The 24,158-nt window shown below is 43.8% G+C and overlaps 1 protein-coding gene across 1 annotated transcript in view; it reads left to right on the forward strand.

Moving 5' to 3' along the window:
* Positions 1–9,088: 9,088 nt before the first annotated feature.
* NIPAL2 (NIPA like domain containing 2) overlaps positions 9,089–24,158 on the forward strand; it is a 51,736-nt gene continuing 36,666 nt past the window's right edge. Inside the window, exon 1 of the mRNA XM_056331025.1 lies at positions 9,089–9,403. Coding sequence (XP_056187000.1) covers positions 9,299–9,403 — 105 coding nt within the window. The 5' untranslated portion in view covers positions 9,089–9,298. The remainder of the gene's footprint in view (positions 9,404–24,158) is intronic.

The following is a 24,158-nucleotide window of genomic DNA, read 5'->3' on the forward strand; positions in this document are numbered from 1 at the left end:
CCTGTAAATCTTTTTCCTTATATAATATGTTTCCTTGTCTGGTATAGCTTGATTTCAATTTATACTGCTCTTTTTTTCTTTCCATCATGTTCAAAACTATAATAAACAGTCTGTAAACTCTGTATCGCAAATGGCTTTCTAATAATAAAAAAGGTATTTTCAGAAGAAAGATCAGTTCCTCATGTGTAAGTTGACACTTACACATCCACTGTCACGCAGTCTGAGGTAAAAAATAATAATAATCTATTCATCTTAAAATCATTATTATATGGTAAAAAATATAATAAATATAGGAAGGAATGTTCTACAGACTCTAAATAAGGAACAAAATTTCTGGCAAGAAAAGAAGTACTTTCCCCAAAGAAAGTTAAAACTCCTGGAGCACCCCTGATGGAGATATTTTCTATATGAATTGTTTTTAAGAACTTGAATATACATTCTAACAAAACTGTCTATGTCTAGGAAAACACCAAATCATAGGAAAGATATGTATTTTTTCCACTAATGAAGTCAGCTGCTTTTTCAGTGAAGTGCTTAAAATCCATCATTTGTCTGAAGAAAAGGTAATACTCCCTCAAGAGATACCCCTGCAAAACTCTGTTTATTTACACCATGATAGTATTCCTCACTGCAGCAAACATCTGCACTTCTGCAGCAAATGCTTCAGGGATCTCTCCTTGCTCTTTCAGGAAACATCTGTGTCAATACACCTCAGTGAAGATGTTCTCTGTGAAAGAAATCTATCACCATGTTCTTGATTTATTATTATTTACTGTTGTGCTGTCCAAATAATTCGAAAATGTTATCCCCATCTCTGAAGATCTGTATAGGTTTTGTTTGCTTGGGTGGTTTTACAAGGATGAAAGCAGCATTTCCAAAACACTATAGTGAGTATTGCTGTAGTTAAAGCAAAAAACATTGGACTTTGATCTTTGGCATTTATAAAAGCTAGTTTATAATCAGGACATCTTATCTGTTCTTAGAAGGCGAAATGGTACATTTATGAAAACAGAACTTCTAAGGAAAAAACCCTATTGAATCTTAATTTAAAACGCAAAAGCATAAAAAGATTTTGTCCTTTGTAATGTGAAGAAAGCTTGTTTCCAATTCTCCAAATATTTTAACAAGCAGTATTGTGTATATACAAGGTTTGCAATATCAATTGACTGGTTATTAAACATATCTGAGCTCTTCTCCTGCTCCCAGCGCACTCACACACACACGGACATATGTGATACTCATGTTAACAATTTATTTCTTGGAGGGAAGAAACCAGTGTGCTCTCTGTCCAGTTATGCTGGAGGTTGCCTCAGGTTATTTTAGTTTTTATGTTTAATATTGCAGGGATTTTATGGATTTACCAAAATACCATAATTTTTATTTTTAAATCACCTTTTTTTTTTTTCCAAGCAGATCCAATCCAGATCGGACCTTATCATACTCTGTTTCAGTTCACTGCTACCATATGTAAGTGTTGTCAAGGCTGTAATACATAAAGTATCTGGCTCCAGGGCTGGTTTCACTGTGGTTTTGGAATACAGATTTTATAATATGCAGTTTCCTTCCTCTGAAGTCAATGGGCTATTCAGTGGAATAAGGTTTCTGAGGCACAGGTCAGATCTTCAAAGGCACATAGGCATCTAAATCCTGTGTAAGGATATTCCACTGATTTGAAGTGGGGTGCCTGCCCTATCCCCTTCAAAAGGGGGAGATTCCCCCAACCATAGCTAGAACGAGGTTAAACAGGCACTCAGACACGTCCCAGACAATCTCACACTTCTTGTCTGCTAGCTGCACTGCTAGGCCACTAACATAAGACATAGGAAGAACATGCCCTTCTTTATGGAGAGCCATCCTCAGATTGCTCCAACTCATGCTGTGGATGAGATTGAAAGACCTGATGGATTTTGTGCCCTTGGATTGCTTGAGTTTCCATGATGTTACTGCATACACACGTGCAGTGAGCTTGCTGCACAGATGGTCTGCATACATGTGCCTCTAGTGTGGACATCTGATGCCTCTGGGGCACACCAGACTGGTTGAGCAGGAGCAAAGCAGCTGGATATCACATAGGCAACAGTGCTGATAGTGTCCAGAAGCACTGTGCTTTCTGTGTCTTCACTACGAATGTGCAATCTCTGAAGCTGCCCCAAAGCACTAGATCTGCTGTGTTCATGCATGGTGACAACAGCACGTGCCTCCAGCAGAATTTATCTGCTGCAGCACAGTAGCCACGGCTGCAAAGTCTGGAGGGGTGCCAGTGCACTTGGAGCTGTTGTACTGGACCTTCAACCAAAGCTGCTGTATGTCCAGAAAGCCAGCCAAACAGCAAAATCCTCAAAACTGAGTTAAATCTCCAAGAGAGAAAAGGAAGACGTGCTGGAAAGCTCAGCTGTATGGCATTTTGCTCGGCTGTCCCCTGGGCTCTGGCTAACTGGTTTGGACTTGTGCTTTCTGATAGATGAATGTTCTCTGACTTCTTGGCATGCATGTGGACAATGGCAGATTTAGGTCAGAAATTACACTGGCAGAATAGCAGTTTCAGCTCTGTACAAGCTCATCAAGAACAGTTTTATAAGGGCCCTCCAGGCCAGGGCTACAGCAAAGCCTTGCTGCTTTAGCTGTTTTAAAAGGTGCACATGGCTGGAGGAAGAGGAAAATGTACAATGTGTGTACGTGTGCACAAAATTTAAATCTTCAAGCCACCAGGACACAGACTGGACATGTATTACAGGTCCTGCCAAAAGACAGGCACTAAGAGGCAGGGAAGAAGCCTGGCTGAAGGTTCCTGAAGGTTTGCCCTTACTCTGAAGATCTGTGTCATTGATTTCAGTAGGAGAAAACAGAGCCCTCATGTACATAGATAATAGTCTAAAACTTGTTTTGAGCAGGTATTAAACTAGGTCATCCAGAAGACAGCTTTGGCTTTGTGGCATTTGCCAGTGGGAAGGAGTACGTCAGGAAAAAAAAAACCAAACAAATTACGCCACAGTTTTCCTGCTACTCATATTTTTTTTCCCTAAGTCATCATCAACCACTCTGTGCCCACCTCCTTGGTGAGTTCTCATGTTCCTACATAGCCAGAGCAGATACTGCTGCAGTATTTGGAGCCAAGGTGTATCTTCCATAACTATGAATATGAAAAGCAGGTCTCTGGATCCCCAGCAAGCTCCCCCCTGCCCTTGCCCTGGATTCAAGGAAGATCTAAGTCTTTGGACCCATGCTGGGAAGCCCCAGGGAGGTGCAAACTGGGGACAGAGCTGATCCAGACCTCTCAAAGGCCTGCAGATGGGGAGAAGGGGTGAAGGGAAGGTAGATGGGCACCCCCCGGGGATGGAAGAATTGAGCAGATATTCAAGAAAAACTTCACAGGCAATTTCTTCCAGTTAATCCCTGCCATGATTTTTCCCACAGCAAAGCTGATCCGGTACATCATTTCCATGAAACAGAAGACAGTTTTATCGCTGCTCACTTCTCAAGAGGTCTTAGACACTTGCTTTTAATCATATAGTGTATGCTGACATCTGGTGGCATTCAGTAACCAACTCTTGGTTAAACAAATAGGTTTTAGTTTTAAGGAGTCTGCATTCTTATTTTCGCTTAGTTGGGTCCAGAAACAGGATTTCTCCCTGGCTTCTGGCTGAGGATTAGTCTAATGCACAGGTATGGGTCTGGCATGGTCCTGGATCTCTTGCAAGACACTTTATGTGGGCACTGGCCTCCAAGTAAGGAGGGGGCTGTCAGCCAGAGGACCTGACTGTTCAAACACTGTTGTTCCAGCACAACATGGAGCAAACAGCATCTTACCATTCTCCACGCTGAACGCGCAGAATCGCTGCACGAAAAAGGAGTGATGCAGAACAACCATGGGCTTTACCAGGAACAAAGGCACTGTAAAGTCTTAAGTGGTAACACTTCTCTGTAATTTATTTTATCTTTATTTCAAATTGGAGAAAAAGAAGCAGAATGGCATGTATGAATAGTGAGTGAGAGGTACCAAAACCTCGTTTCATGGCAAGTGGGAATAAGTAGCATGCTGTCATGGTTTAAAAGATGCCCATGATGTAGCTGTTCCATTAAAATTTGGATTTAAATCATGTTTAAATTTCATTCCCTCCAGTCCTTATCCTGCTTTTGATTAGTTTTAAGAGCAGTTGATGGTCTTGTGATTTGAAGATTTTGCATTTTAAATTTTGTGTACATGATCTGGAATTTTATGTGAAATTGTGGGTTTGATCTTTGACCTCTGTTTACTACAGTCCTGATTTGCCACTAATTTGATAGCAAACCGTAAGGACCTACTGTAAACAAGCTGCTCACTTTACATAGCTATGTTTGGCTCCTAAATGAAGAAGTATGTACAGAATATACTTTGGGTACTGTAACCTCCTAAAGAAATAATAAAAAACACATCGCTGCTTAGTTCTCCAGGTAACTTTTTTGGAGAAAATAAGTTGCATGCCTAATATAGAGAGAAAATACAATTCTCCTTCATCTTAGGTTTGTTTGTTTGAAATTGTTCTTTAAAGTATTTGAGAGCTCGGGACGTCTCTTTTGAAGTCAGTGGGAATTTTGCCATCGATTTTAAAAGGATCAGGATTAAGCCTAAATTGATAGGGTCTAAAAGGCAAAAATGAAAATGTCCAAAGTCTACAAATCTCTCACTGATCCACCATCCAGAAGGGAAGGACAAAAGCCTTCTCCAAGGTCTGTAATGTACATCTTGATTCCAGGACTCCAGTTTTTCATACATTTGTAGACTTCAAGATGGAAAGCAAGTTCCAGTCAGGACTGTAATTGATAGCATATGGAGTAGCACACAGTTGCACCATGGACATGCTGGGGGAAGGGAGATGAAAGCAGCTTGCAAAAATCAACTGACTGTCTGTACACATCTTCCACAAGTTCTCCTGTGCTAACACTAACAGTACACCCCGCCTGCAACCCACCCTAGGCAGATTCCCCAGCTCACAACTTCAGGCCTTCAGGTACAGCCCTACCATGGGAGCTGACCCAGCAAGTCTGCTTGTAGACCTTTAACTCAGAAGTATGTCTAATCATCCTGCCCAGGCTTGGCACTTTTTGCACTAATCTGGCACTAACACCCGTGTCCTCTGAGCAGTATGTAAAAGCAAGGTCTTCAGCTTTCTCCTGTGTCACCCAGCTGGGACTATCGACCCCAGCAGTGAAGTTCCCATCACCTGGGCTATATCCTCACAGCAGAGCACTGAGGTGGTGGGAACACCTAGGTATACTGGAGGAAGAGCTGTTTTCCTATTTGGCAGAGGAGGAAACCATAACCTCTTTCATTTTCTGGCTTAGAGAGTCTTGGTAACTGTGACCAGAGCCCAGAAGTCAAGGATGTGGACTCTTCTCAGATAAGATTCTCAGATACAGTGATGAAGTGTAAGCTCAGACAAGTGATGGGACATGGGCCAGCAAACATGAAAAGTCCCCGTTTCCTCTTCAGACACACATGTGCATTGAGTGCCTGAAATGAAGTGACCCTGGTGCTAGGTCAAGCTATCCATGGATGACTGCAGGACGCTAAAGCAGCTAGAGGTAGGAAACTGCGTAATGACTCTTGGTTTATGTGGTCCCAATATCAGACAAGCCAGAGTTCAGGGAGACACATGGATCAAGCACCGTCGGAGATCATCTGAACCTGAGGCTGACAAAGCAGCCATTGCAGTCTCCAAAGCCTTGTGACCTAATGGAGGAACATCATTTTCTGTTAACACAGATCCATGCTTGGTCAAAAAATATTGAAGAGAGGTACAGCATTGAAGGGAATCCATGCAATTAAAACCCCACCATAGTCTGTTGTGTCTCCATAGCTCAGAAAAAAACCAACATGTTAAAAGCCTGATAGGAACTGCTAGAGAAGGTGGATGTAATTTCTCAGGCTGTGTAGTCCCTTCTACCCCAAAATGACTGGCAGTAGAATGGAAAGACTCAAAGATTGCCACCTTGCAGACTACTCAGTTCAATAAACCTTGAGATTTTCTAGCAAACCAACTCAAGCAGCATTTTATTCAGCTTCACAGGTGCTACCTCCTGCTGTGTGCTACTTAGAGGGAGTGAGATACTGCCCACAGGGAGAAACAGTCCTGTCCTGATTCTGATGTGGGTCAGCCACCACAGCCAGGCACAAACCTGTACTTCAATTGCCTTTGCCCAGGTGTAAAGACAAAGACAGCAATACCAAATCAGGTCACCTTTCTGAAGATACTTTCCCTGAGGTATTTTTTGAGTTACCTCAGATTCCCTACAGTATAACAAGGACAACAACCAAAACCACACACACATGGCGCATTCTGGACATGTCCCCAGTGATGTGACCCTGACTCTAGTGTCAGATCTCTGCTGTGCTCTTCTGTTAATGTATTGTGGTGCTCACTGAAAACACCTTATATTGCCATGTTTTTTAGTGGCTCTAGTCTATTCTGCTGGCCCACCTGGCAGAGGACACCCCTGCTTTGGAGGACCCTCAAAGAGAACTCGACTTTGGGCAGAAGCTTGCAGCACAGCTGAGCACCACTGAAAACTGGAAGTAACATTCTCAGTCAAAACATCCTGCAGTTCCCATCTTCTGCTTCCATTTCACAGGACATTTCCTCAGAATATTTTAAGGTTCAATCCCAAGGGCTTTAATACCTTTATACCAATCAGAGCAGCATCACTTCCAGCCTGAAAACAGCAATGTGCAAGTATAGGGACACTTGCACATACTGAGTTGTTTTTTCTAATGCAGAGTGGTAACCGAGCAGAAATAGTTTCTAAAATGTTGTTTACTTTCTTAATAGGGCTGACTTACAGTGTAAAGAAAAGTTAAATTAATCTGAATAACTTAGGGCCCTTATACATGCAAGACAATCAGAGGTTTTTAATAAATAAAGGATTCCATAAGGGCCCCTGGTGTTTTTAGACAGAGGGGGCATGTCTGGATCCAGTGTGGAACAGTGATCCGTCACTGCTAGATCAACTTCAAAAGCAATTCAACAAGGGCTCCTCATAGACATTACAGAAAACCTGTTCCAATAGCTTTCTTATGCAAGAGAAAACCACAGTCACATTTGTATTTCGGGCAGTGAACCAACAAGAATGAAGCAAAACAACAGCAACCATCCTCAAGAGATATTTTGGGTTTCTCCTCTCCTCCCACTCCCCTTAAACTCCTTTTCAATCTCTTACTAGTTTGTGCATTTTTGACAAAAGAACCGTACTGCATGAGGTCTCTGGCAGGCTGGTGGGGACCGCTGCAGCTTTAGCTACCAAATTCCCCAGCCCAGGGAAGTATAGACCTCTTTGCTCCCCATTTGGAGCTGGCTAAGAGGTGACTGTGGGTGAAGAAGGCAGAGGAATGGGAGAACTTTCCTCAGCCCAGCAACCCTTGACAACCAGTTGCTGCTTTTCCTCTTCACCCCAGCATCTGCTATCCAACAAGTGCAAATTGAGGATGACAAATAAGAACATTAGCCTGGTGTTTCTGCTAAAATGATCTGCCTTGAAGTAGCTGATGTTGACACTTAAATTGTCAGCAGACTTCCAGTTTAGCGCTCCAGTTAGAAGAATGGGTCCATTCACACTTCTTTCTGAGCTATTGTTTCAGCTCTCACTAGACCAGGCAAATATCACTGCAACAATTTGCACTCCAGTTCCACTTTAAAGGGTTTTTTTGCAACCATAACCCAAATTGCCTAGAAACTTTTTTTTTTAATGTAAGCTTACACTCTGGAGAATAATTATGCAATGCTGTAAAAATAGTCTGCAGCAATTTACATAGCTGTGAAATATTGGAGCTGTTTTTTTCCAGTGTACCTATGTATACATGGCTGTGGCTAACTCCAGTATTTATAGAGGACTCATCGGAGCTGTGATCACAGAAACTGGTATTTCAAGTTAGGCCACACACGTGACAAAACTTTTCTTATTATGAGGCAAGGTTTTGTATTTTGGTGTGTTATATCATCATCTAACCGAAGCACTACCTTGCCACTTCTGCCCTTCCTGTATCACCTTCTAGGCTGGATTCAAATAACCATCTTTGTGGCTAATGCAGGCACTGGTTATGCAGTCAAGTAGGAGAGTATTAATTTAACTTCAGTTTCTTTCCTGTAATTGTGTGTACCTTCCATTTTTGAACAAGTTAATCATACTGAGGGGCTGTGTCCTCATTTCTCTCTCTGCAGTCAGCTTTGCTGCTGCTCATTTCTATTAGGTATCGTGTCTCCTTGCCTGTGGAAGCTCAGTCCCCAGCCTGCTCTCCTGCATGCTGGCTTGATCTCTTCTCTCTTGACGTGTCTTGCTGATGGTAGGACTAGTAGTCCCACTGGAAATGGCCAATAAATCCCACTTCTACTTAAAATTAGAGAAAATTCTGCTGTAGCAGGTAGTAGAATAACGCCCCACTGACCCTTTGTGTGCTCTGCTAATTGTCAGGACTGTGGACATTTTGAAGCCCAGCTGCCCAACAGGATAAATTAACACAACCCAATACTTCCAAGGTACAGTACGAGCTCTCTTGACTGCAAGCAGTTTTGTCCAGAGCCTGAAGATGCAGTGGCTTAATTATTCTTTTCTGTGCTTCTCTAGAAGCCTATTTCTGTCTCACATATAATTCTGCTAAGCTCCTACCTTGCTAGCTCCTACTCTCCCTTTTACTGAGCTTTTTTAGTTGTCGTTTTCCCCAAGACAGCTTAAGTGATCAATCCAAAACTAACAGAATGAATGGATAAAGCCACAGCCTGGGAACGAGCCTGTTACCTGAAACATCTGCAAAGAAACTATTCAGGAAATACTTAAAAGTGAAGAATATATGACAGAAATAAGAATTTAGGCAAGCAACTATATGCACGTGGGACCAACAACTGCTGACTCCTGCAACCTAGCAGTGAGGAATTAATAATTGACCATTAGATTTAGGCACTGATTTGAAGGAGTTAAATTCCCAGGGTGCCTTTTCAGAGCAGGGTGGGGCATTGAGGAAGTCAGAGAGAGAAAATAAAAGGCACCTGAATGCCCTGGAAAGGAAGAGAAGTAGCAAAATTTTCTGTCAAGCTTCCATTCCTCCCCTATGCTACAAATGCTCCCTAGCTGAGAGTGTCCTGGTGCCCACTGGCAGCTGCAGCCCTTGGCCACACACACCTTCGTGGGGAGTGACCCGTGGCGGCAGCCTTTCCCACACCAGGAAACGAGTGTCACATCCTGGTCTCGCTTGCCTCTACCCACAGCCACCCGTCCCCACTGCTGTGACAGTGTGTGGCATGGCCAGTGGCCAGGGCCTGAGGGTGGGCACATGGGCATTCTCCCCATTTCGGAGTGGGCATCCTGGAATACATCCTTTGGGGGGCCAAGCAACGGGAGCGGGCCCCTCTCCAGCCCCTGGTACAGCACACACAAGGTAAGTGTTGACTGTGCAGCACCGTGCTGGGGCTGTGGGAGCAAGTGGGCTCGGGGAGAGAGGGGTAGTTGTTTCAGCCTCTCCCCACTGTCCTCTGAGAGTCCCATTCCAGCATCTGTTTGCTGCTGACATCTACTCCCTCTTCACCGTGGCTTCCCTCTTCAAGCAGCCCTTTCTGAGCAGGAGCTAGGCAGAGCTGTGCTGCTCCGCGCTAGAGCATTGCTGGTTTTTGTCATCAGTGTTTCTGTTGCTGTCAGTGCTGACAATGTATTTGGGCAACTGCAAAAGAAAGACTGAATTAGCCCCCAAGAACTAGCAAGTTGAAGCATCTGCTAACAATAAAAATGAATTGGACATTGATTAAACCCTTTACCTTTTCCCTGCTTTTTGCCTCACAAACTAGGAGGCATGGGAGGATACTCAACATTCTTGTTTTTCACTGCATAAGAGACAAACTGATTTTTACGATGCAAAGTATCAGTATAAATTGTGCATAAGATGGCTTGCAACTAACTGCTCTCCTTACTCTGTGAGCAGCCCAGTAGCAGGTCATAGCCCGGGGAAGGTCCACAAAGTTCTCCCCTCTGGATTCTGCATTTGCTACTGGGTGGATATCCAGATGGCAGGAGGCATTTCTCAGCCCCTTGTTCTCAGAGGGAAGGAAACCTGTGAATTCCTGTGCTTGGCTCCCCGGAGCAGCAGGACTTCTGGCTGGTGGCTGTGCTTCCCAGGACTAGAGCTGGGATCTCTTATGGGAAAGGGGAGTGTGGAGCCAGGTGTTACTGTGGGTTTGGGAGTCAGCGTCCCAGGGCTGGCAGTGCTTGCAGAGCTGCCAGAGGAAGGCAGCAACAGGGAACCCCTTCAGCATGGGGATGCCCAGCTGCACGTCATGGTGGGGTTATCAGTTTACTTGCAAATTTACTTGCAGTTTACTGGGATGCAAAACATCCCAGCCCTGCTCCTGTACTCCTCAGAGTCGATGTGTGAGGCTTGCTGTGTTTTAAACCTGGTAGTTTTCTGGGAAGACTTGAATAATTTCTTTAGTGTTGCTTGGTATCTTCGAGCAAGACTGATTTTTCTGTACTTCCATTTACTTGGCTTGAGGCTTTGGAGAGGTAATGGGTGACTATGGGTCATGTATTGCTGCCAGCCTTCTTTTTCCCAATAGTTAAATTCTTTTGTGCACCCCCATTTTCACATATTACATTTCTGGAAATAGCAGGAGCTGTTCTCTCCATCCCCAGCTAATCCTGGCTGTGATTCAGGGGATCAGCTCTGTCTCAGGTTTTCAAACAGGGGCTCTTTCTTTTTCATGGGGCTTTTTCTTTTCTTAAGGCCATTTAATCCTCTTGGTTCGGTTTGAAGAGGAGCTCTTTGTTTTCTGCCTCTACAAGAGATCATAACTGCACCAGCTCCCAGCTGCCTGGAAGCATCCTAGGAGAGCTGAGGTGGATTGCTTTTTGGGGAGTATTTTTTCAACCCCTTCAGCCACACGAACCATCAGGGGGTGAAAGAGTGAGATCCCCTTTCAAGAGCCCCTGGATGTGACAGGCTTGGCATGGCTGTGGGTCACAGCTGCCTAGTGCCACGTGGGCACTGGAGTCATCCAGAGATCAGCAGATCTGACACATGCATTAGGGAAATCCGTGGCACTAGCGTAAGCCTTAAACTATGTCTGTAAACACGCAGTTCCCTGGAAGAAGTTAAAGTGCCTGTGTCCATGTGGCTGTGTAGTATAATGCCTCCTTGTGCTGGCATTACATTTTTTGAGGTTGTTTGGGTTTTTTGGGGTTTTGTTTGTTGTTTTTTTTTTTTAATTGGAGTTATTCTCCTGCCAGGTCCCTGATGAGGCTGATTGGCGCTAGCTATCAGCATGAGGCTAGAAGGGGGAATGTGTATTCATAGGAAAAAAAGGGTGGAGGTAGGTCTTCTCTTTGGCATTAGCATGGATGTAGCTTGATTGATGCTGCTTGAGGAACTGCAGCTCTGAAATCAGCAACACGGGATCCTGTGCTCTCACAGCCTTCCCTGTTAGTGATGCAGCAAACTCAGATGAAATATGTACTTAGTTACTTGAAGTATTTCCTGACAAACTAAAATTGTTGTAATATTTATGCGTCTGCTGGAGTAATGAATGTATGAAGCCACCACTTGTGGGCTTTGTCTGCTTAATAGAAAGTGTATATAATTATTTGAGTTCAATCATTTCTTACTTCCCTCAGCACTTCTCAAAGGTTGCTTGTTTATTTCCAATATTGTCGTTTATGGACCAAAACATTTCGCAAGTACAGTTGAGATGATTATATATAATACTGATTATGGTTTGACTTTGTGTCAGAGAGGGAGGAAACAGCTGAGTGAGAACAGTCAACAAAGGCTGGGATGTAATCCTTCTGCCATAACCCGGTGTTTCACACGGCCGTCGGGCTAGTCTCTGTGTGTAGTTGCTCAAGTGCAGAAGCTGAGCTGGAGATGGAAATGTGTTTCACTTCTGCTTCTTTTCCTTCCTTTGCCTGTTTATTAAGAAACTTGGAGTTATTACTGGCTGCCCAGGCGCTCACCTTGAGAGAGACTGTTTTATTCCATGGGTTGTGGCAATAAATCATTTTGGCTCTCTGTTTGAGGTCTAAAATGTAGACAGCTCCTTCAGGATGAATCTCCAGCCTCTTGTCCTGTGACAACATATCCCAGCCTGTCACAGGCCATACATTCAGGGGGCGAGTACGTGCAGCCAGGCAACCTGATCCTGTGTGTGGTCTCATCAGTGGGTTGTGGTGGCTGCTACCAGGTGCAGTGAGAAATCCCACAGATTAAACACGCCATTGTGAGGTCTTTCTATGCTGCCTTATGTCATGTATATGAAATCCAGACTTCATAAGTGCCACAATTAAGGTTTTTGGCTCGTTCTGTTCAAGGAGAAAGTCTTCAGTACCTCAGCTCACCCCACCTTGCTAATGGCTTGATGTCTAGTGCCACTGAGGCTCAGCAAGCTGAGGGCATGGTTTGGTCCCAGTTTCTTCCAGTGGCAGCACAGTCCCTGCTGGTGCTTCTGGTGCCCTGTGCTGTGAGACACCCAGTGCAGGAGGGCAGGAAGCTGCCACCATGGCAAAGATGATTTCTCCATTTCTCTTGGCTGAGGAAACACCCCAGAAACACTGAGGACCTCTTCAGCTGGCACTGCCACCAGAGAAAAGAGTAGTCACGGCCCAACCTACAAACATTCACCAGGATATTTTAATCGCTTAAACAATGACATTTCCAACCAAGTTTTTCAATCGGGGAAAGCTCTAGAACAAGCTGAGAAGTCCATGGAAAGCATGTGCAGGAGCCAAAAGGGCAGCATGGCTGTAGCACACCTGGGTTTCAACCAGGGCAGATTTCCTCTGCAAGAAGCAACCACCAGATATTATCAGGCTACTAAAGGTGAAGGGAAACCATCCTGCTATTTTCCACTTCAGGTGTTTTGTAGGACTTTTAAAATGCCATTTTCTCAGTCTGTGTAGGGTATGTCCTGCTGCAGTCTGCTCCCTGATGGACCACGGATGTTAATTGTTTCAGGTTAATCAGTAAATGAGTGCCTGAGCATGGGGAGAGTAGAGACAAACATGTCTTCACCCAGCTCTCTGCTGCTGTAGTCACCTGTGAAGACTATGATGAAAAGTTTTTCCTCTTTCCCCCCCAGCACCTAAAAGTCTTCACTGAGAGCAAACAGGGGTGTCAAAACACTGACTGTGTTTCATTGTGGTGTTCTTTACCTGTCAGTTTTCAGAGTTCACACTCATTCGGTTTCCTTTATCTTATGAGGAATGTGCATGGGAGAAAATGCATACTGTTTTGTTAAGTGGGGAATATGTGTTATTTTCAGCCCTTATAAATCAAAAGTTAGGAAGAAGGCTTTGTTCAGCCTTTCAAATATACCTTTTTTGAATCAGTCATAGGGATTCCAAAAGTCAAAGTCTATAACGAAGAAGCATTGCAAACAGTTGCTGCCAGCACTGATGCACGCTCTTCTGGTGGTGTTCTGCTGTCAGGAATTTAGCAGCATGGGCTTAGTCCCATTTAATTAGGCTCTGCTAGAAAAGGATGGGTCATAAATGCAGGACTGTCAGCTAGGACAGCTTTGCACAGAAGCTTCCAGGCTCTGTCAGAGCTGTAGGTCTGATCTGCTGGGGGTTGTGCTCTGATTAGCTTTTGTGTGAGTGAGAAGCTGACATGAGAAAGCAAAATAGAGCACTTGAGCAAAATGGATCACCCATATCTTTTTTTGCAAGGTCATACATCCATTCTGCCTTGCCAAACATCAACTGTTCCTGCAGATGTAAAGATCACAAGGTGTCTGGTGTGAAACAAGCACATAGCTTACATAAGCTGCAGCCTCCGGGTTAAAGAAAGATCAGCTGCTGCATGGGAACTTATTTGTTACTCAAAGGGAAGGGATGTAAGTACAGGAGAGCCTTACCCCTTGCCTGTCCTATTGCACGGTATCATAAACTTGGTTTTATCGTTGCAACTCTCAGATTCCTTAGGGAACATTGCTTGCAGTGACTGAAGGAAAAGAGCTGAGTGGGAGTAAGCCACGGAGCTGTTTATACCTCTGAATATAAAGGAGGCAAGTCTGGAACAGAGGCCCTCAGTGGGAAAGTAGCCCAAAGACTGGAGGTAGTATGCAGCTTTCTGAGCCAGCCTGAGGGGTGACCTGCCTATGTGGTTTCCACCAGGCACTACTCTGGGTCTCGGAACAGCCTAATTTCCTAGTGCTGTGCTATTGGCAGACATCGATCACTCTGGGTTTCTCCTACCAAAGCCCAGCATGATGCTAGGCAGCAGGTACAGGAAACCAGCTCAGCTCCACGTTTTGAGCTTGGGGCATGTAGACCCAAAGCAAATGCTAGTGATGGGAAATATCATCCTGCATCTATTCTCAACACTTTCATCTCTTCAGCATTCCTGGCAGAGCTGCTTGAATGAATGCTTCCTAGCCTGATAGCCAAGAGAAGCTGGTGAGCTAAGCCCTTTTATTTAGGCTGATGACTCGCAGTTGATTTTGACCGAAGCAGCCTTGGTGGCTCCTCCTGGACACCTCAGCCAGGACATTGGAAACAACTGCCCTTGCAGGGCTGGGGCAGTATTGAGCACCAGCTATAGCTCCACGAGTGCCTGTTCCCTGATTCTCACTAGGCTATTTTTCCCAAATCTCAGACTGTTTTCAATGCTTCCTCTCCCAATAGGTGCTATCATAAAATGAGTTTTCAGTTTTTCTGAGCACATTAAAGAACATGTGCATTTGATTTTTTTAAATTATTAAAGTGACAGCGAGTTAAATAGGAGCTGTGTAATTATGCTAATCTGTTTAAAGAGGCTTGAGAATGCTAATTTGCAAATTTCTAGGCAATAAGGAACGTTACAATTCTTGTCATTTGTCAGAAAGTGGGGTGCAGAAGACAAATGCAAGGAAACTCGTGTCACAAGTTATACATTTCCTACCTAGTGCAGAAATTAGTTTTGCTTTGAACTCCTTCAGAATGGCATTTTACAAAAAGACTGGGGCATAGAGCAGACTCTGTCTGATATCCAGCTCAGCCACTGACTACAGGGCTTAAAATACAGTCACTGCTTTTCAGCACAATGATCTGGAGCAGCAGAATTGGATTTAGTCTGAAGCTAGCAGAGCAGGGTGAGTGCTCCTCTTGCCTCAGTCAGCACCAAGTAGGAAAGACCACGCATGGGACAAGTTTGAATCCCTACCCTGCTTGGGAGGTTTATTTGCCCTCCCTGTCCCCAGCTTCTAGACTACTTTGCAAATAATAGACTTTAAATTCAATTGGCTGTGTCTACTGTGTTGGTTTCGGTGTCTCCAGCCTTGCCTGGGAGTTGCAAAGTGATGTAGGGTGAAGGTCTGGTTGCCCAGGCCAACACCTGTCTGCTCCTGAGATTTCATAAGGTTGCTGTGTTGATATAGGATGTTGCTGCTAGCCAAAGAGGTGGTGTTAGCCCATCTTGAATCTGCTTCTGCGGCTTCGTTTGCCCTAGCACTCATTTTGACTCCTTGATGAGGCAATTTATCTGGCTAAATCAACAGGAAAATGTTCATTGATATTTTATTTTTTTTTAATAAAAGTTGTTCCTTTCATAAAATCTCACCTATGACACTGTGGTCCCTTATGATTTTGTGACCCAAAAAAGACTTTATTGCTCTTTAAAGCTGAGGTACGATTTTCTCACATAAAAAAAAAAAAAAAAAGATGTCTGAATCTTATCCTTGCATGTCTCCCAGAGTCTGCTGGATCTGATTAACTCCTGTTTGAAGAAATCAAAAGAATGCAAATAACTCAAGTAGAAATTTGACCAAACTCAAAACCCAGGGCTTTAGAAAGATGAGCAAACAGCAGACTGTGGACTTTGGTCAAAAGGGAGATGAGGACCTTTGGCTAACCTAATAATTGGAGGCTGCAATTACTCCATTTGGCGTTTTGGTGACATGTATAAACTGTTATGTTCATGTTTATAATGTCACCACAGCTTGTCCAAGAAGAATGGCATTTGTTAATATGAACAGTTGGGAGATATGCTTTCCATTCTGTGACTAATCTGGACTTTGAAACTTACTGCCAGCAGCTTCAAAAGACAGCCAGTTGGTGTGCGAATCAACGCCAGGCCTGGAGCAGAGATCTTAAGAAATGTGGCAGTGATATTTGCAGGGTGTGCTCAAAAGGACACAGTCAATACCAAACTAAACAGATGTGTACTGCCTATATTGAGGTTATACCAGTATAACTCCATTCTCTTCCATGATGACCATGGCTGATTTACATCATCTAGGCTAGAATCTTAGGCCTTGTTTGATGATATGAACTGTTTTGCCCTTAACAGGGGGTTGAAGAGAGGTTATGGAACTGTGACAGAGAAATCACGGGATCATTGGGGTTTCATTCTTGGATGAGGCATGCAGTGACTCTCTGGCTATATTCCCCTTCGTATCCTGCTGTGTTCTGCAGAAACATCCCTGTGAGGCAGAGGCATATGGTGAATGCAAGATCTCGACCATGAGGAGTGCCAGGTTTGGAGGAAACCCCTCCACATGTGGAAGCAATGACTCACAGCAAAGCAAATGCTGGCTCCTTGGACATGGCTTCTTCATGCTGGCTGAGGTGAAATAGTAACATAGAAGTACAGATCTTCTTGTGGACAAGCCTACCTCTTGCTGAGATTTAATCCCCTAGAACCAAATCAGCTTAACGGGAGCTAAAAACTCTGCCAGAGTCTTAGCTAATGTGTCTGATGACTTAGCTGTCATCCTGCTCAAAACAAAGTCATGTGGCCAGCTGATATGGATTGTGCTTGAACCCCTTTTCTTCAACAGCCAGGGATATCTCCACTGGAAAGAAGTTACTGTGAAAAACAACCAAAATATGGGTTGTGCATACATAACGGACTTGTAGCCAGATAGTTAACTCCTAATTAAAACCAAGTTTAATTTTCTGGGGCTCCAGCTTGTGAGTAAATAGATCATGACTCCATTTACGTTTCTTTATGACTCTAATGTACTATTTCTTAATGTTTCTTTTCCATTGTTGTGGGAGTTTTGGTTATTTTGGAGCGGGTTTTCCTGCTTTGGGATTGCCACAAGGTTCTTGTATTTATTGACTTCTAATGACATCAGTCTCTTTCCTTTGTTTCTATCTCTTTTGGTGACAACCTTTTGCTCCTTGCAGTGATTACGGCACCATGAACATTATTGTTCAGTGTCTGTGTTACCATGTGGCAAAGACTCAGTCATCATGTCAAGATGATGGAGAGCAAAGCTTGTATTATCTGCAGAAGCTTCAGTCAAACAAATAAAGCAGCTTTCATGTGATCAAGACTCTAGATCCATCTCTTGACTATTGTACTGGTTTGGCCAGAGTTAATTTTCTTTATAGTAACTTGTCTGGTGCTGTTTTGGATTTGTGATGAAAAACATGTTGATAACATGGGGATGTTTTAGTTTGTGCTTGCACAGCATCAAGGTGATTTTTGTTTCTCACACTGCCCCACCAGTGAGTGGGCTGGGGGTGCACAAGAAGCTGGGAGGGGACACAGCTGGAACAGCTGGCCTCAACTGACCAAAGGGGTATGCCATACAATATGGTGTTATGCTCAGCAATAACTGCTGGGGGAGGAAGGAGGGACTTCTGGAGTTAGGGCATTTGTCTTCCCAAGTAGCTCTTATGCATGGTGGAGCCCTGCTTTCCTGGAGGTGGCTGAACACTGGCCTGCCGTTAGGAAGTGGTGAATGAATTTCTGATTTTGCTTTGCTTGCTCGAGCAGCTTTTTCATTACCTATTAAACTCTCTATATCAACCCAAACTAAAGAGCAATGTGTGGTTTACAAAAGCATAGAGATAATAGCGTCTGACTCAGGAAAAGGGTGCTCAGTTATTCTTCATTTTTTTAATTCCTGAAAGGGAGTAGACACAATTTATCTTTGTGGCCCCATCTCTATAGTAGTCCCTGTCAAGAAGAAACTTGCTAACCATTATATCCTAAACTGACGCTAAAATACCGGATTAAAAGACAGCAAGTTATATACTGGGGAATCCACATAAGGTACAGTTGCTGCAAGATCAATAATACTCCAAACTGGTGAAAAAACCCTCACCACCTTGTTATCTCTTTGAGTGCAACAGAGGACATAAAAAGGTGGTATAGGTACCTAGAAGGGATCATCTAGCTAAACAGATTTCTGTTTTCTGCAGCAGAAGACTGCTGTGTAGTAGATGTTTTGGATTTTTGTGAACTAGGTACCTAGCCCTCATGTCAGCACCTACCGTGAATGGAAAACAGTAATCAGTACTTTAAACCAGGTTACAGTTGGTAGTAAAAGGTCAAAATGCACAAGTGTAATGTGTGACAGGGAAACAGCTGGGAAAACACGAGCTCATTGCCCGTATCGCAGGCCCCTGCAAGAAATTTGCATATGAGATCATTTTTAAAGAGTTTGTTATCCCCAGATTTGCATCTTACAGTTTTGACCAGAAGTATCTGCAAATTAAAAGCATCCAGTTGTGTGTTTGTGTGTGTATGCACCCATATACATACGTGCGAATATTTTAGAGTGCAAGACCTCATGTTTTTAAATCATCACTGATAAACTAGCAGTTGTTTATATTTAAATGAAGAATGTTGCTAACCAAAAGGCTCTCCCTTCTGGAGTCCAGTCATTTTTTTGGCATTAGGAACTATCTGTAAATGATTAAACTCTCTGTGGAAATGAAACTAGGAGAGCCAAGTGCGTGAGGTGCAGGAAGGGAAGCAGGGAACGAATATACAGCACCCCTGCTTTGCAGGAGCAGCCGACTGGAAGGGCCTTTGGGCTGCCCATTCCCCTACCATAAAATCAAGTAATTCTTTTAACAGATGGATCAAACTTCATTCTAAACGCAGTCAGGTCTTTTCTTTCTCCCCTCCCTTGTTGTTACTTCTGTTAGAAGCGGTTCTGAAATGCCGCTGGCTTGGAAGTGTCCTCATTTCCAGCCTGCGTTTACCCCTGCCCCACACGTGTGACACCGGGCTTGAACAACTGAGCGTGTTCACTTGGGTTGTGATGTGGAGAAACATTTTCTATGCACATCAAAGGAAGGGTTAGTTATAGCTAACAGAGGATTAATTGAGACAGGATGGGAGTCCAGCCTGCCTTTGTTGGAAAGTGGTGCTGGAGAGGTGCATGCAGGAAGAGGCTTGTCATCCCTCTCATGAGCTCCTCTCAGCTGGTAGAGGGCAACTTTTATACAAAAGTGCTTTTTAAGTCTTGGTAAATAATGTATTGAGCTGGCTACATTTCTGTCAGGCTTTTGTGTATCTGGTTTAAGTGGAATCAGAAATAGCTCATTCGTACTCCAAGCAAGACTTGTACTACAATAACAAGAGGGAATGAGCTAGCTATGCTTGGTTTGGAGGCATGTTTGTGTGCACATGCAGAGCGAGCCATCTCCCCAACAGTACACTGTGCCCTGCTCTGCAACCTGATGTAAGACTTCACAGTGCTATTTACTCAGTTGTTCGGGTAACTCCCTTTTGAGCATGCCTGTCTTTCTGAGCACTGGCAGAGCTAGTGCTCTGTCTAGCAGGGCATGAACTGGTACGCTCCAGCTCCCCATGAATCTTGCGTCCCCCTCCTCAGCTCTCCGTTTAGGGGTCCAGGGGGCCACATGAAGCAGGGAAAGGAGCAGCACAGCCTCTGCGCATGAGACAGTAGCTTCTGGGAATTAATATACCTAGGCTTCAAATGGCCTGGCTTGAACCTTACCTTGTACACCAGGAATTAGTGTCAAACAGCCATATAGAAAGCCTGCTCCTGGGCAGCAGTAGAGAAGTTGCTCCTGGGCAGCAGTAGAGAAGTTTCCCCAGGCCGGCTGGCTGTTTTGTGGGAGAAGCTGGTCAGGCAATGCTGGCTTGCCTCCGTGTTTCTCTTGAGGGACCTGGCAACTGGCAAAAGTTTATAATCCTATTCTTGCTTTTCCTGGTATGTGATTTCTATAGTTGCCATGGAGATGTTATGTGGTGGTCCTTGAGAGAATCTATTAAGATTTACCAACTATGACTGACATTTTCAGACCCTTTGTTATACAGTCATTGGAGAGGTTTTTATTTGCAATCTGACAGGCAGTATTAAAAACATGAAATGGTCTCCGCTTATGTGGCAAGGTATCCTGGGCTGTTCATGTGAAGAACAGTATAAAAATCCATTCTGACCCTTCTCCATTCTCATATTTATTTCTAATCTTGAGATTTGTTTCCTGAGAATAAGAAAATGAAATTTAGAAGTTGGAACGTTTGGTTGTAACTCCTCAAAAAGAAAAAAAATGCTACTCGTAATGCTTGTTAACATTATAGTGGATTGATATGTTTGTATATTGAGCGAGCGTATAGAAATTTACTTCAGTATAGTTCACAACTAATATTCTTCATATCGGTTTTTGGACATTAATTAAAGTAAGCAAACTGATAAATACAAGTAAGATCTCATGAGAATGATTAAAGTATGGAGATGAATGAAAGGGTCCCACTTCACTAGTTGCTTTATCCTCTCAAGTTCCCACACCTTTTCTTCTGTAAACTGCCAGGCTCTCCTTCCAGCCTTTACAGTTTTTCTTGTTTCTGAAAAAGATGTATTTTAAATTTGCGAGGTAATGAAAAGTAAAACCTAGTAAAGGCAAGGATACTGTAATATTCATGGGATAGGATCCTTACTGACTGTGGTCTACAATCCAGCCTGCTGACCTGTGTAAAACCTACAAACTGTCTTGTCTTCACCCAAATTTATCCTGACTTAGAGTCTCTTCTCTCCTTCTGTTCCTAACAAAGATGGTGCCAAATGTTTTGATCCTTTCTTCCTTGTATATTGAATGATATCCTTTTTCTTTATGTCACAATGAACAAATCAAATATGTTTTCATTATGTGTTTCAGCACAGGTAATTGCTCCTTTTATTTCTGCTGTCCTTCAGTACTTCATATGGGCCTGAACCCATATATGACTATATGAATTGCACTACGAAAACCATTGAAACAAGGACCTTCTTTTCTTTATACATCTGTAAAGCACTGAGTACAGCCAGAGCTCTGTGAATAATAAGAGCTAAATGATAAACCTCTCCTAATTCCACATGGTGGCTCTTTGAAAAATATGGTTTTTGTTAAGGATCCTGAATTCCCCTTGTTTCAGAGTGAACTCAGAATTGGAAGTTTAGAAGGCATTTTCTTGCCCCCCGCCCCCCGCCCCCCCCCTCCCCTGTTATTTCTTATAAGACGCATAGAGATCTGACAAAATCCTCATTACTGGTAACGATGTGTAGTTTTTGAAGCAGTATATGCCATAACATTTGTTGGGAACACCTTTAGATTACAAATAAATGCAGAAATGAAGAGTAATGAACAGTTTAACTAGCCTTGATGAGTGAGCTGACAACATACATTTGAAGTGGGTTTTTTCTGCTAGTCAGTTTAATTTATAGACATAGCAAGTTTCCATAAATAATGACCATATACCTTTTACTCAATGCAAATTAAGTTAATCTTTCTAAGTTTTCATTTCACAGGCCTGGCAACGGCAGTTTAATGTGCATTAGGAAAATATACATGTAATATGGATAAATTGCATCTCGCTGTTTAACTGAGTCTGCAATGCAGGTTTTAGTCTGCAAGGGATAAATTTATTAGAATTAGTGCCAAAGATTTGATTTCAGCCTGGCTTTCATTTGCCGTAAACCCCTTACTTTGACAATAAAAATAGACCTTGCATGCAAAATGCCCATTTAAAACACTGCCAGAATGATGTGTAAAGGTGCTAAGGTAAATAAGCATCAGGTCTGGCATGATGTGCTTAAAGCAGGACTGTATGCAGTAATATGCCATACTGCTCTTCATTTGAATAGCAAGATGCTGCCACTTCACTTGGCAAATGGATGGCCACCGTCCTCCCCTTCCTACACATGGGCTCATGCAAGAGCCTCCCATGACTGGGATGGGGGATGCCAGGCGAGTGCTGAGGGTCCCTTGCTCAAGATGAATTTGCTACTTCTCGAACTCATTCCCTCCAGCAGCCCTGGTACAAGCTGCTTTCACCACTGGCAGACTGCGCGGGGCCACCATTTTAAAACCCTTGCCACGGCTTGTGAATCTTGATCCGCTTTTCGTGTTAAACATTGGCAGGTGGCTTATAAAGAACACAATGCTAACGGGGTCTGTGTTGGGAGGGTTATGTCAAACCTGGAACAGTGCCTTTCCAGCCTCACAAATTGTTCTAAGGCAAACGAGGTGGTGAGGGAATGGGGGGCCAGAGGAAGGAGGCAGCCCTCAAGCCAGCTATGCCACTGAGGAAAATGTCAGCAGATCCACAGCCTCAGTCTGTGGCCCATGTGTTGGGGACTATCTAGAAGGGACTGCAAAGCCAGCAAGTGACATCCATGGCTTGTTCCAAACCATATTAAGGTGAAGGAAATCAAATTTCTGTGGTTTTGGTGTTGTGGTTTTTAACTTTCTGGAAAACTTAAGGTCAGAATATTTCTGTGATAAGCCTCATGCATTTGGAAGTACTGGAAGAATGGGTCAACAGTTTAAAATCTGGGGTCTGACAATGTGGCCTGTACATTTGGACAGACGTTTTGGTGATGAAGGGACTTGCATCTTATGCCAACAGTTTTGAATATGTAAGGCTTTTTCCTGTAGAAGTCCTTAGTTGACTGAAGGAGCACCACAACTCTGAAGTTGTGTCTACAACTGAATTCCCTCACGGAGGTTTGTCTCAAGACTTAGGTGTGGAAAGCCCCGCAGTGCTGCAGATGATATCGCAGCTGGATATCACAACTGGAAACTTGGTGTTAAGAGAATATCATATTTGTTACTCATAAACCTGGCTGTTCCACCAGTCCTTTAGCCTCTAAAGGACATTGAATGGCAGGCAGTGCAAACAGTAAAGCGTTTTACATAACAAAATGGGAATAGAAGGGCTGTGGTGGCCTTCAGGGCAATACAGCAACCATTTTGGTTTGATAGGGTGATCTATCTTCTGTCACAGGTCATCTTTCATCAAGCATGGTTTTACTAGCCTGAGATATGGTATCCTATTTTTTCTCTCCCGCTTTGAGCGCAGCTGTATGTGATGGCTCTTGTGCATTAGAAATCGCCTGCTGATTTAGGATGCACTCTGATTTGTGAAGTTTGCAATCTAATTTTCCTCTTTAATGCATTTTTTCTTCCCTGTTGTTTTCTTTAATATTGGCATGTCTGAGTATGACCTTGTGCAAGACAGTTTTGCCATGCTATAACTGCATGGTGTTACTGTACTTTCATCTCATCTCCCTGAACGGATCCATGTGATATTTGACCTCCTTGGGGCATTGTACTCTGCTTTTAATCTTTAGGGGTCTGTCCAGCCCAGGGTTTGGAAGTATGGTGCTATCACCATACTAACCAGAGCTCATTAACACATGTCAGTCTAGAGCAGGCAGCGCAGTATATATGCCAACAGCAGCACTCAGGTGAAACGTGTGGTCATTACAATAAAAAGACCTGGGCAACGAGGATAAGATTTGAACCCTGACTGCTACTATGAATTTGCCTTGATCATGCACACGTGCTGTTTTTCCTTACGTGCAGATACAGGAGGTTGCTTAAGTTGGGCACAAAGGGCTGTCACCTCAACAGCTTTGCATGTGTTGCATGTCAAGGCCCTGAAGGCACCCACAACCCTGCCTGTTCCCAGATGCCCCCAGAGCTCTCCCACCCTGCCCATGGCCCAGGACCCCATTTTGACCCCCTGGGGCCACCAACCTCTGCTCCAGCAATGCTGGTCCCCAGCTCCTACAGGCCTGCCCTGCCCTGCCCAACCACAGGTCCTCACGCAGGCCCATGTCCCTAGCCCAACGTCTGCTGAGGGGAATATCAATCTTGGTATTTCACAGGGAAGTACTGAGAATGGCCACACATGTCTTGGTATTTCACAGAAAATGAGAAGACAGAGAAGATGCAAGTTTTTGACCTGTTTTCTGTTCCTGGCAATTTATGGAACCTGTAAGAAGATAGACTGTTGGGAGATGGTTCCTATTCACCATGTTAGAAATCTTACATGTCCCACAAGCATACCTGAGCCAAGCTCGCCGGTACCTGACAAAGCAGCCACCATGGTACAAAAGCAGTCATTGTTCTGGAGGGGAAACCAGTGATGCAGGGCACTGGAAAACAGCCTGCTGGAGTCCCTGTCCCCATCAGTGCCCATC

Source organism: Falco biarmicus, chromosome 3 (assembly GCF_023638135.1).
Source record: "Falco biarmicus isolate bFalBia1 chromosome 3, bFalBia1.pri, whole genome shotgun sequence".
NCBI lineage: Eukaryota > Metazoa > Chordata > Aves > Falconiformes > Falconidae > Falco > Falco biarmicus.